We start from the raw sequence: 14,217 nt of genomic DNA, 5'->3' as shown, positions 1-14,217 counted from the left end.
TGTGATATATTTAACAGTGCCAAGGATTATTCCTTTATTACAAGAGCAGGAGAACTTGGCACTTTTTGATGTCCCTTGCAAATCAAGATAATAAACACTAGTACAAGTTGATAGATAACAGACTGGAGGGATATTGCACTGTCACAGAACCTGAAGGTATTCACACATCAACTGAGGCCGAACAAGGGACAGGGAAGCTCAGTAGAGGCTGTCAAGGCTGTGTTGCTCAAAGTCACTCCTATCAAAAGCTTTAAATAGCAATGTCTGCTTCATTCTGGTGAAATCACCAAAAAGAGGTCTTTCATCTGTGTACCAAACAGATGTACTGGTTGCAGAACAAGCTTCTGCTTCCCTTAGAAAGCACAAAGTGCACACCTGCTCTGTGGAAAATCTCCAGGTAAAAAAATTCTGCTTCCACATCTACCCAACTATTGTTTCAACCCAGCAGCCAGACACTGAGCAAATTAAGAGAGGGGAAATCATTGATCTCTTCTCCAAGGACAGTAAACCAAGCCTCTTATTACATAAGGTGTACAATGGCCTCCAAGTAGCCTGAACATCAGGTCATGAGCATCTAGCAGACATAAACTTGTGATGAGAGCCTGAGGAACCTTCATAGTCCCTAATGGACACAAATCTTCTCCCATGGGCAAGTAGTCGGGACACTCAAACCTTGTACTGATTTCATCATGCACCAGTGTTAAATCCATGACAGAGGTTATTGTCTTTCCTTTCTTTCTCTTCAGTGTAAGGCGCTTTCCTCTCCCCATAAGCTTATATGGGTGGGGTTTTCTACCATCTTTTTGTTCTCTGAAGTAATCTCTACTTAATTTTCTCTTTGTCTCAAAGTCCCAAGAGACAACAGTACAGTGCACTCCATGTTTTGCCAAGTGTGAGTTCAGCTGTATCCTCTTTCAGCCCATGCTGCAGGATTTCATGCCCAATAACATCATCTTTTTCACATGGCACATATGTCCTCTGCTGACACATGTCCTTTGTTTATTCTGCTTTTCTCCCTATCCACTCAGCAGGATCACTATGCACTTATAATTATTGCTGTTGCCAAGCATTTGACTAGTCCAAGAAAGAGATATAGAAAGTCTGTACCAAAAAAAAAAACCAACCCACCACTCCCAAAATAGACCTAATCCTTATGTTTGCTCTGCCTTTCACCAGACTGCCTGCTGGCAGAAAGAAATCACATCCCTGTTCAATGGTATGCTTGTTTTGGCTGCTGGTATCCTGGGAACATCTCAACAGCTGGATTTTGTGCAAACCTATATTCACATGATCTCATTATTATCTCATATATGGACATTTCCAAGATGAATGTGCTGCAAAATGCTTTCTCTGATGGTAATCACTTACTGACAAACATTTCAGAAGACACGTCCGTATCATATTCCTTCTGCTGCTCTCAGATCTTCTGTCTTGCACTGAAAGATCTGCTTTGCAACATAATGAACTTCTGTCACACACCCTGGATTTTTTGTTCTTTCTCTTGCTAGTTGCCCTCATCTGTAGTTACATTCTGAGTATTTATAAATAAGCATCATCTTAGGTAATTAACCAAGATCATCAAAATTCTCAGGACAGGTGGTCCTATTGGAAACCAGAATCCCACTTGGAAGAAGTGTTCTTTCTGGCTGCAATCCCCTGCAGTGCAAAAAGGTTCTCTCTCATTACAGGAACAGCCTCTGGAGTATCATACTAGAGAAACCCTTCACTGTTTCATTTAGTTCTCTGTGGCTATCAGCCCAGCACCTCACTATGGTCAAACATAACACCACATAAAATAAGAAGCAAGTGCTTGGAGAGACTGAATTGTTCCAAGAGCCTGAGAGCAATCTGGGAGGAACTTTGAGGTTTTCCTGCTATAAAGGGGGTGAGTGGCCTCACCACAGGTGGTCTGGAATGGAAATTGCATTAATTTTTTACAGTATGTTGAAGGGAAACTGATTCTATGAATGTTCATTGCTTTTAATAGCATAGCAGAGCAGAGCAGAGCATAGCATAGCACAGCATAGTTAGTGGATGGCAGAGATAAAAGCATTCATGAACAGGCTCCCTTTGCAATACAGAGAATACACAGGGCAATTCTCCTTAAGAAAGGACAAAGGTAAAAACACACTCAGAAAACAGCAGCCAGCTATTCACAAATAGTTTTCTTCTGCTCCTGAGTCACCTCTCTTCAAAGTGCAGAAAACATGCTGATAATCTCACCTCAAAAATCATAACCCTCCATGTCAGCATCTCATATTCCAACACAGAATAAACCAGAGACTGCACTTGCTGTTACCTCTTGCAGTTCCTCTCTAGAGACGTGTTTACAGAACATTGCACACCAGCACCAGCCTCGAGGGCTCAATGCACACTGAGGTTGTTCTGTGCCCAGTTTTGTTCAGTGCCTCAGGGAAGTTACCAGCTAAATTCCAATCATAGGACCTTTTTTCTTTTACTGAGGCTATTTTGCCTTGTAGTTGATCTTGATTTGGAAGTTATTAATGACGATTATACTTTGAGCTCCACAATAGCATCTCCACTGGCTCACTTTCAGATACCTTATTCCAATAACTTGATTTTCTAACTGATGGAGAGGTGGTAAAGACTAAGGAAACATTCTGGTTTGCAGGGTTTTATTTTCAACAGTTAGAAGAGTGTTTATCCTGGACAATAACCTTTAAGTGGGACGCCTTACGGGTCTTTTATATTTTACCTGCAATAGTTTGACAAGACGAATGAATATGAGCAACAATACCAGGAAGGAGATACCTTAACCTTTGAATATCAGTCTAGTGGGACCAAAGACTCACACTTACCTAGTGCAGATGAACCCTCAAGACAACTAACATGGAATTAAGGTCCTGCTAAAAATCACACATGTTGTCAGCACTGGTTTTGCACATGATCTTACCAAGTCTAACCCATTTTATAATGCTGCCAAACCAGACAGTTGCCCAGCTCCCACAGCACTGCTATGCTTTGCACTGACCAAAAAGGACGTCTCTGCAGCCTTCAAAATGAACAAATAATGCAAAGAGGTCTGTAAGCTCACAAGATCTGAAGATACTGTGTTTTCCAGAGTTCCTGCTTTCCCCGCCCTAGATGAAATCCTACAGGGAAAGAAACACTCAGCACCCCTTCCTCCTCCTTTCTCCCTTCCTTTTCTTGCCCCATTTGCTGCCTTTTACAGGAATCCAAGTCTCTGCAGCACATTCCAGTTGCAATCTGCGTAAATAAATACAAGGGTATAAAAAAAGATACCTTTGGGGAGCTTGGACCACTGCCAACTTGCCTGGGTAACTGAACTTTGCATGGAGCTCGAAGGGTGTTTTTTGAAAGGAGGGAAGCAGAAGAGAGCAGCTTAAGAATCTTGGCTCAGCCTGGGCATATTTCCTCCTAACTCTGGCTAAACCTCAGCACGAACGGCTGGACGGAGGAGTCGGTGCAAAGCCAGGGAGAGAAGCTCTGGGGCTCTCCACCAGAACTGCAGCAGAGCTTGGAGAGGCTGGAACCATGCTTTTGCTTTGGGTGATGGCATTTGTTTTAGTCCTGCAGGAGAGACATCTTTTAGGTAAGTGATTTTGAGCTTGCAAAGCAGAAACTGTAGCTTAACTGTTATGTGGTCAAAGTCTTTGCATGGGGTGTGAGGGGGAGGTAAAGAGTTGCTTGCTTGTGTGGGTTTTATATGAAGGTGACACAGGTATGTGTAAAAAAAATCTGTAGGAATATTGTTTTTAACAGGAAAAACTTCAATTTTTGTACTATTACCATCCATCCTGGAGGTGTATTGCTCTTGCAGAGATTTTTCACTTTGCACAGGAGATACTATCACTGTGTTTTCAGAACCTTAGAGAGACATTCAGATGCTGCAGACAGTGCCCTGCATTCCCATAATTACTGTTCTGGCAGTCTTATTAACATGCATACTAATCCACTCAGAAATGAGATTGAAGTTGAAGGTGAACAGAGAAAGATTTCCCCTAATTCAAGCCCTTCTTTTTAGATTTGTAGGTAACAGCACCACATTTTTTTCGCTTCTGCTTTGGATTATTTAATTCCTGAGATTGAGGCACAGAGTGCCTTCTTCCAAATACCCTGCAAGTATGAAGTATAAACAGAACATCTGATAAGTTTGCATCAGAATTTTACTTCCACAGATTAGTGCTAGAATAATCTGTAATCACATTGCAGCTGACAGTGTGACTGAAATCTATTCAGTTTGGCTAGTTCAAGGGTTTATAGTCCCCGTGTAACCGCAAACCTGGCTTCCCAGCCTGTTTGTATTATATGTTTTCTGCTAGTTGAGGCTCAGCTTTATTTTCCCTCTGCTCTTGCTTTTTGACAACACACAGTGCTTGTATTTCATGGCAGGGTAGTAAGTTTCCATTACAAGCAAAACACTTCCTGAAAAAAACCTCTTAGTCCCTGCTGCCCCCAAAAGTCCTAGTCACTCCTCCTTGCCCCGACTCCTTCCCATGCAACTGGCTTGGCAATGTTTGTCACTGATGAATGGAAGTATCAAAACCTGAGCAAGGGTACTCTAACTTGTTTTCATTCTACGAGTAATCACTATCCTCTTGTGAGTTTTTCAAGCTTCATCAACAAAAAAACTCCAAGAAAACCAAAAGGAAGGATAAAAAGGCTGGAAGCATGTTTGTTTATCCCTCCTCAAAGCATGGTTTTAAGTTGAAGTCATTACCAAACTCTGACAAAATCCAACCCAATAGAATAGTACTTGAATAACAACTGCAGTGGAGATTAGTACCCAGTATGATGCCAGGTGGTAGTTAGTCAGGGACTCATTTTTACTGTCTCAATGGTGTACTTGATGTAAGATAGGAAATTTTGTGTCTGTCACAAACAGGAGAGTACCCTGGCTGGCTGAGTGGGTTGAAAAAGCCATTCCACTTTGCCACCTTTGAGCTGGGTGATCTAACTTTTGATTTCCTTGCAGATCCTCTCTCTTAACTCTCATGGGTTCCTCTTAAAAAAAAATTCACAGTTAGCCAAAGTAGAAATTACGTTTTAACTCAGCCACTAATATGAGCAATGTTATATTCATATGAGATTGAAACAGCTCAGAAGGAAAGGCTGGTGCAGGAGTCTTTCTGAATGCAACACTGTGTTCCTGCCCTCTGGCTGCAGCTTCTAATTCTTTGCTGTTGTTGTTGGGTTAGTTTTTGGGGTGCTGCTCAAATACAGCATACAATATAGCCTGGGGTACTGGAGCATTCAGTATCTGTCCCATTTCAACACGTTCCCATTCTGACAAAACTCATCAGGCATATTGTTCTGAGGGATGCAGCACTCCAACAACAATGTCTTTGCTGCACATTTAGGTAAGGCAGAGAGGTGACTTCATTCAGCTAACATAAAGATCATCTGATAGTCACATGTAATATCAAAACGGAGAAGATCTAGAAGTCAGATCATAGCCTAGAAACTGAAGTGAAAAAACCATCCTTTCAGAACTGCACATCCATTCTCACAGAACAGCATTTTGCCTCCAGGAGATTCAATCTCTGCATTGTAGCATTCAATCCCCAATAAAAAAATCATTCAGACACATATTCCTCTGCTAATAAACTAGTGGTGGCTTAGCCTATACCCCATTATAGGTATTTTCTGTCCTCATAGAAATCTAAATATCAAGCTCCAAAATAGTCAGGGGTTTAGAAATATAGGACTGCTGCTATTCATCTGCAGGATGCAGCTGTATTTATAAATGCAGCTGCTCTGCTCTGGTTGTGAGTCTTGGCCATGAGTACCAGGACCTAGTATGTATGTATAAGTGTGTGTATACACACCCCCCCCACACACACCCCCCCTCCTCTGATTATTCTGCTTCCCTGACTTGCTGCAGAGCACACAAACCATCAGAGGAAAATTTATCTTCGAGCAAGTTCTTAGACTTGTTGAAGTACTAGAGAAAAAACCTTCAAGGATATTCTTTCACTGTACTATCATATATCTTACTACTACCATAACTTCCTCATATGCAAATTACACAACCAGAGAGCTGACTAGTAAGTCACAGGCTCACCTCACCCACTCCTTATGACTGTAGCTCCTATTACTAAACACAGACCAAAAGCTATATGTCTTCATAAAATTGATAAACTCTTTATCCCCTGATGCCAGTGATCATCCTTAAATTGATGGTGACATCAAATACTTATGTGTCTCACCTCCTCCATTCTTGCACCAGCTTTAAGCTCACTCATTTTACACAACTTACATTCTTACGTTGTGACACAGTTCCCCTTCCTCAAACAGCTCACACTCTTCTCCATAGACAACTATGATCTCTACAGCTACTATCTATAACCCTAACACTTTGCCTTACTTTCCAAAACAAATACATATTCACATAGAGATGAACACATAACAAAGGGAATTTTTTGTTTACAGCTTAAAGCATCAGGATATCCCACCATGAGTTACAGCATGACTTATGGTAATCTACCTGTAACCTACATAGTTCATATCACTTAATCTCTGGATTAAGTTATATATGATACAGTTTACAATGAATTTGGACACACTGGTGAGAACAAAACTGGCAGCGGTACATAAAGTTAATCCAGTACTTCTATATCTAAGGATGCCACTGTAGTTAAGGCTTGACGCCTTTAAGAACAGCTCCCCAAAATTAAATAGGACTCACAGTCGTGGCTTAACATGGTCTTAGGTCTGAAAGCACCAATACTCATAGTATTAGTCCAGGTTCTTTCCTGTGTCCAGCTGCAAGGTAACTTCACTAACCACCTCTGTAAACAGTGTAATTGCTTAAGCTAACACTTCAAAGTTACATACACATGTCCAATGCTTATATTTAACCCAGGAATAATTTATGCAAGGATCAGCAAACCCCTTCAGAGGCCTGTTGCATTCTTCCCAAACATTGTTTGATACTTGAATATCAAGTTCATGACCTTTTTCCTATTGGAACATAAATCCATTACTATTGCCTTTGTTTTCTCATTAAATGTATCTGGCCATCTTGTGCTGTATGCTCCAGGAACAAGGAACACACAGCATAGTATGCTTTTTTGAAGGGTTATACGTATTTTCCTTTATCCCTCTTGGTTTATCACATGATGTCAGGCTTTCTTATTTGCCATCTGTTTCCTGTTTCAATCTCATCTGTCTTTCATTTGGCTTGTGGCCTGCTTTGTTTTACAACTCTCCCTCTGCTGGGAGACATGAACTCTCAAGTTAACTTTCAAAACCACACTGATCCTAAAACGATCCAAAAGGAATTTTGTAGACTTTAATACCAATAGGGAACATTATGGTCACTCAGCTTCGCCTCCTCCACAACACAGACCAAAGAACCCAACCCAGTAATTTCAAGTCTGTAGCTTCAGTTTGACCTCCCTTTAGGAGGGATAAAGACCTACCAGATCTGTATGATCACATACTTCAGTTCTGTCAGCCTGAATAACAGCAGCAAATTTCAGTGAAGAGACAGTTGCTCAGGCTTTTTCTGATGCTTAACATTAGTTAATGAAACCCCGATGGCTCCAGAAGGCCACTTCTTCAGGGACTGTGTAGAAGCAACATCTTGCAGGGTTGGGGGAATATATCAAAAGTACAGGAGGCAGAGGAGCTTAACTGAGAGGTGTTCTAAAACTAAGACTTCTGTTCTTAACCTGTTTGCTAAGGTCACTTTATTTCTTAGTTCATTGGTTTTTCTATCCTTTGCTATAATGTCAAGTTTTATACAATCAGGCTGGCCATGATAAATAAATCTTCACTCTTTGTCGTGCTCCTTCTTTCAAAGATTAAGTACATTCTTCTATTGAACATATCCTTATCAGAAACCAGCTCTGAGATTCTCTGATTTTCCTGCTCCAGCTGCTGGTGTCTGCCTTTATCACAACACAGGGCAGTTAGAGCTACCCAGCTCCATGGGCAACATCAACATGGCACAGAGGATTTAGAGGGGAAAAGGCACGAGTAGTTTTCTTATCTTGAACAAAAGACTTCTGAATCTTGATGGAAAATAATCATCTACCTATCAAATAGAATAGAACTGAACTAATTGAACTAAGCCTCTCACTCGCAGGAAGTGTCAGCTGGGAATTTGCAGATGGGAAATAAACTGGAAGGTAATGTTCTCTCTGCCACATTGAAACATCACAACAAATATCTGCCTGGAGTAATCAACAAAATTTCAAACCTCCTACACACTTGCTTAAGCTGTCAGAAGTTGCAAATATCCACACATTTTAAATGTGTCATTTACACAGCATAGAAATAACATACTTTTAAAAGCTGTGAGCTTTAAAATCTACTAGCCAAGCTTTCAGCATGTGCTTTGTCATCTAGGCAAGTAAAAAAAATCTCATTTACATTTCAAAAATGTTTCTTCAGCAACAAGACAGCAAGTAAGTGGAAATAATCTAAAAGGCCACCAAGTCTTTTGCTTACATGGCCTTCTAGTCTTCACTCCATTTACAAGGTAACTGCTGTTGTTACATGAGGTAGAGATAGTGCCAGAGAAGGTCAATGCCCAAGGAACACCATGTCATTTTCTTTCACCAACTGCAATACAGAGAAGGGCAGTGCTGTAAGCAACATGTGATTTTCTTTGAGCAGGTGGAAATTACTGCTTCAGGTGAATTGTCTGACCATTGTGACCCAGATACTTGCCTTATTTACAAGGGACCGGATATGTCCTGTAAATAGCCCATCCCAGAGATAAAGGCTGTGGGTTGAGAGCTAAAGCCAGACAACAAAATACAATCAGTTGAATTACAGTGACCAAAGGCCTGTCTGCCCAGCCAGCAGCAGCTCCTTGTTCTGGCTCAGTGGTGAAGGGACAAGTGTCAAGAGCACCTCTGCTCCAGCACGGAGGTTGCTCACCAGACACAGGCAGGCAGGCCCTGGCTGACAAGGTTTCCGCTGGGGCAGCCCTCAGCCTACCCCACACTGTGAGATTTGGGACCAGACGTGCTTTAGTTTCTACTAACTCATCACTTGCTAACAACAGCTACCAGGTGCTTCCCAAGACACTGAGGCTTGGATTATTTGTCAAATTTTTTAGCCACTGCAGTAGTCCTTTGGTTCTGAATAACATCTCATAGCCATATCAAACTAGGCTGAGATGCTTTCTCCTCCTTCAGTAAGCCCATCACACTGTTTATCAAGCAGTAACGTGCTCAGAGTGCTGGAAAGCTGTCTCCCTGCCAGAAGAGAGGAACCAAGCACTCCTACATTCACTACTGAAACGTGAATGCATTGCACAGCAATCCCTTTACCCAGTTTGTCTAGATGTGCAAGTGCACACAAAGCTAACCTCAGTGCATATGACACAACCACCTTACGTTGGCTCTACACACTTATCATGGCACACCCTGCTTTGAACAAAATGACAGTCATCCTTCACATCTAACCTCCCCATCTACTTACACCTGCTGAGAGTAGCAGTCAGCACAATGCTGAGGGCTGTGCTGAACAGAATCCTCCTTCACAGAAGGGTTAAGCTAAAGGGATGAGGTATTTTGGGCAGGACCTCATCTTATTTCGCTTTCAAAATATCACTTTATAGATTTAAGGTCCTGATTTTAAGGTCCTGTATCATGAAAAAGGTCAAACGAGGCCCTACACGGTGCCAACAGGCATGTCCACCATGCCATGACTCAGTTTAGAAAGACTGGAGAGTCTCTGGGTCTCAATTTGATTAGGACAGGACAGCCAGCTACTTCTACAGAAGAGCTCTGGCCTTTCTTTAGTGGATCAGTATAATAGAGGATGCATATCAGAAAAAGCAAAGTGGTCCACACTAATTGGAACTAGCCAACATTAACCCTCATGCATTTCCACTTCTAGGGAATAGACAAAACTAAACAAGCCTCGCAGGTAATTCACAGCTGTCTAAAAGCTCCTTTAACAATAGCACCCAACTGGTGCTGGCCTTCACCCAAATGTTCCATCCAAGCTTGTGATCTAGCCATCTTCAGCTAGTTTAATTCATAGAATGGTAGGCGTTGAAAGGGACCTTTAGAGATCATCTAGTCCACCCCCCCTGCAGAAGCAGGTTCACTTAGATCAGTGTAAAATAACCTTCTGGGGTTTTTTTTAAATCCTTCCCTTGGCTCTTGGTCCACTGAATGATTTCTGCTGCCACTTTAGCAGTTCATTTGTAGTTGGATCTTGTGCTGCCTCTTTTCACAGTTCATTTCTAGTTAGATCTGGGATGTTCCCAGCAGCCAACACCTGATTCGCAGATACCTCATGACCATGCCTTCTGCTTGCCCTTGGGTGTCTCTCCAACACTGAGTGGCAGTTCAGCATACAGCTGAAGCAGGCCATCAGGTTTGACACAGAGAACTACAGTTGACCTGCTTCTGCAGGGGGGTTGGACTAGATGATCTCTAAAGGTCACTTCCAACCCCTACCATTCTGTGATTCTATGGGAATACTGGAAAAGTGGAAATTTTATTAATCTCTGATAGTAAAATGAAGCTTACCTTGCTATTATCCTATTATTAGGAATATGTAGACAAAGACTGGCCACCTACTGCTTTGTAATGTCCATTTCTGATACAGGTTTTCTTGTTCAAGCCATAATGGAAAAATCATGTAAATAAGCAAAAATTTTGAGAAATAGCATGGTTCACTTGTCCACTAAGCTGCAAGGTAACAACACTCTCAAAACATCACCAGCAGCACCGAAGGAAGGGAAAAAGGGCAACTGCAAAGCAGCTAGTGTTGAACTATCTGCCTTATTTCAGCAGTCTTCTGTAAAGAGGTTCTTTCTGCCTTTCAGATTGTTTTCTCTGAGGACAGGATTCTGTCCTAACAGCACCACCTCCTGGTGAATAGAGCAAAACGCCCAAACCAAAATCGTGTTACAAATAAACAACCAAACATTCTCTCTTAAGCTCTGCCAACCCAATTTCTAAGTAACACTTAGTACATCAGATCCCATTGTAATCCTCTCCTCCTCCCTGCCTTCCACCCTCTAATTTCAAGGATACCATTCCGACACAGAGTATGTCCCTCACCCCATCAAATGCAATGGCTATAATCCTTATTGACATGTGTTTACCATCATCTGACACCTACACTCCAAGACTCTTGGCACAGGCTGGCAATGAAGCACTGCTCAGCTCCCAATCACTGCTCTTGCACAATGGTACTGAAGACAGAACCTTGTTGCTCTTCTTATGTTTCTTACCGTTCATTAAAAGACAAGCTCAGAAATTCCTTTATTACAATCAAACAAAACCAGAATGAGGTACTGCTGCTTTCTCATTGTCATAGCTTCTTCAGGCCTCAAACAAGAACGAGACTTCACTTTACAAGGAGTAAGATATGTTATCTCTTAAAGGAGGGTTTAAAATACTCTGCTAGAGCTCAGTGCACATGTATTGAAATCTAAATGTTACTGAATGTTGCATGAGTTCTGAAAAGGAAACTGGCTCTGCTGAAGCATGGACACCAGCAGGTACTGACCTTTCATGGAGTAGAGCCAGCCGAATGACATGTTCAAAGAGCAAAAGCTCATGCTTATTGAGAGGCAAACACTAACTGACACAGATTAATGACTTTGTACACAGCACCATAGCTGACTTGGTCAGCAAACGGCATCAGCTGTACACACTTTCATTGTTTCCCTTCCCATTGCAAAATCAGACTGTTACGGACAAGTTTCTGGCCCAGTGAGTCTCCAAGATTTTACCCATTTGGGGCATAGGTGAACAAACTTAGCTACTCTTCAAAGCTTTACCCTACTAGCTGTGAGGAACTGATGTGTAAGGCAGATCTTCCCAGTGCTTGGGTTTGGTAAGCGTGGGGACAGGCTTTCTCTCTGTGGTGCTTAAGCCAGTTGCTGGCTGGTTTAAACCATGACCAGTCTATAAACTTTACCCTACACAGGTAGGAGAAACCAGACAGTACAGAGCACACACACACAAACAAAATCAAATAAAAACCTCTGGCAAGAGAAAACACTTTGATCCAACCAACTGTGACAATGTGTACAAGCAAGGAGTCATTCACTGCACTAGGGAATAGCTGTAGTTACTGGGAAAAAGGTTCCATTTCTGCCTGGGACTCCTGTATTTGCTTTCACAAACAAATGCTGTTTAGCATGTAAAATACCACTTCAGCAATCAGAAAGGTAAGGACTGCTATTAAAATGCTTCTGCTAATTAACTGTGGCTGTTTTTCCAGCTGCTGCAGATCCTGTCAGTTTGTTCCCTGGAAGTCTGGGAAGAGAAAGCTGGTGTCAGGAACATGATGGGATCCACGAACGCTTAGATATTATTGAAGAGGTAAGAGCTATTGTGCTGGCTCCTGGACCTCTCTAGACCTCTGCTCCACCCTTCTGACCAAAGAAAAGAAAGAATAGTGATTTTTCTAGATCCTGTCCCTTGTTGATTTATTCTAGTCAAGGTCTGACTATCTTTTTCACATGTCATGGTTTGTAAATAACCATAAAGGCATTATTACCAGAAACATATCTCAGAATCATTTTGTATGAAAAAGACCTTTAAGATCATCAAGTCCAACCACAATCTTAATTCATTCCAAATGACTGATTAACCGATCACTGACTGGCACATATCAGCCCTTTCTAAAATGTTTGTAACTGTGCTTTTGGCACAACAAATCTCAGAACTGATACTTGTGAAGTTTCACATCTACTCATAGCTAGATGTGAATTCTGTAGTGACTCCAAGACTGATGGAGGAGTTTCTGCACACTCCTGCAGACACTGAAGAGCTAAATGCACTCTGTGACTGTGATTCTAGGAAAGCTGCAAAGTTTAAAATTGTTTTTCCTGGTGTCTTAAAGCACTCACATGACACATGTCCAGTGCTGACTATTCCCAGCTGAGTAGCTGCCTAACTAGATGCTGTTCCTTCTCAAGCAGTAATGTTACTTCTCTCCTGCTCCAGTCCCAACCCTCTTCTTTCCATCAGCTCATCTTCAATGCAGATTCTTTTCACGGACGTGATGGTAGCTCAGAAATGAGAGAGAATTAAAATGAAGTTAGTGTAGAGCTCCCTCCAAGAAGTCAAATGGTAGGTGCTGAAATTTACAAAGTTCCGATACTTGCCGCCACTAGAGGCCACCACAGCACAAGGAAAGCTGAACTCTGCAATGCGCAATAGGAATTACATGACCTGTTGGCAGAATGGGACATGAGATACGCACTTAACTAACGCTCCTAATACAATTCCTTCCACTTGCCCTTTTGGCTAACCCCTTCCTCCTTTTGTCTCCCTTGTTTTCATTAGAAGGTAATAAAAACAGTGGAACATCTTGAATCAGAAGTCAAATCGCTCCTCAACATCATCAGTGAGACAACATCAAATATCCCCCTCGCTCCAGGAACCCCACTTATAGACATTGTTGATGGTAAGTGTTTAGTGGGATGTAACCTCAGATATCTTTGTCAGTCTTGCCAGTGTTGGGTGTTTGTTGGTTGAAGACAACTGTGTAGGGGTACACACACACATGCATACAACAGTGCACTTACACGATCGTAGGTGGGCTCAAAGTAGACAGCAGTAGAGTTCACACTGGTTTATAGCTCTTGCAACTGGCTGTATGGATCTGGTCAACATGACTGACATGTCCTCACCAGCTTTGTTATTCATGACAATTTCCAGTTTTCTGTGAGGAGCAGTTAACAGGTAACAACTGAGTTACTCCTCTGCAACGACAACCCATTTAAAAAATGAAAGGTACTCCAGCAAAGCTACCAGGATTCATGTTCTAAACTATGTTTATCCACAAAGATTGATCCTCATCTTAAAACCAGAAATAATTCCATCAACTCTTCTCTACACAGATATCAGCTGAGCACTGTGAAGACTTCTAGAAGACAGCTGAATGTAACTATGGTTGTTATATAAACAGTTGCACTTTTGTTCATTTCATAAGCTCCTGTTTCCAGAATTTGAGCAGGGATGAGCAATCCTCAGCTGTAGTTTTGCTTTCTGTGTTCCTGTGCTTTATAATAAACAGGTATCTGCTTTTAGACACTATTTCAGATCTTTGTGTTTTAAATGTTTCAGCAGCAATTTATCAAAATTGCATTTCAGATCCAGTATTCTCAGTAAAACAAGACCAGGTGGGGTCTGGGAATGAAGCACAGCTAACAAACTTGCCTTAATTCCAAAGCTTACTCCTTCCCTGGCAAAGAAGGCTGCTCTTGCTAACGGTGTAAATCAATGAAGATGCACTTTTCAG

The 14,217-nt window shown here is 41.8% G+C and overlaps 1 protein-coding gene across 1 annotated transcript; it reads left to right on the top strand.

Moving 5' to 3' along the window:
• The first annotated feature begins 3,160 nt into the window (after positions 1–3,160).
• On the top strand, positions 3,161–14,012 carry PLAC9 (placenta associated 9). Its single transcript, XM_010210792.2, has 4 exons — positions 3,161–3,574; positions 12,190–12,290; positions 13,260–13,380; positions 13,817–14,012. Exons 1-4 carry the CDS (start codon positions 3,517–3,519, stop codon positions 13,825–13,827), a joined length of 291 nt encoding a protein of 96 aa, XP_010209094.2. The 5' UTR covers positions 3,161–3,516; the 3' UTR covers positions 13,828–14,012.
• Positions 14,013–14,217: the final 205 nt, after the last annotated feature.

This window comes from Colius striatus, chromosome 8 (assembly GCF_028858725.1).
Source record: "Colius striatus isolate bColStr4 chromosome 8, bColStr4.1.hap1, whole genome shotgun sequence".
NCBI classification, from domain to species: Eukaryota; Metazoa; Chordata; class Aves; order Coliiformes; family Coliidae; genus Colius; species Colius striatus.
Note: the sequence above shows the minus strand (reverse complement) of the source record. Positions and strands in the feature narration are given on the sequence as shown.

Bases quoted from the DNA above. Each gene is read 5' to 3' on its own strand.
- PLAC9 (XM_010210792.2), top strand. From the start codon at position 3,517: ATGCTTTTGCTTTGGGTGATGGCATTTGTTTTAGTCCTGCAGGAGAGA. The intron at 3,575-12,189 runs GTAAGTGATTTT...CTGTTTTTCCAG, and splicing joins GCAGGAGAGACATCTTTTAG to CTGCTGCAGATCCTGTCAGT. The intron at 12,291-13,259 runs GTAAGAGCTATT...TGTTTTCATTAG, and splicing joins GCTTAGATATTATTGAAGAG to AAGGTAATAAAAACAGTGGA.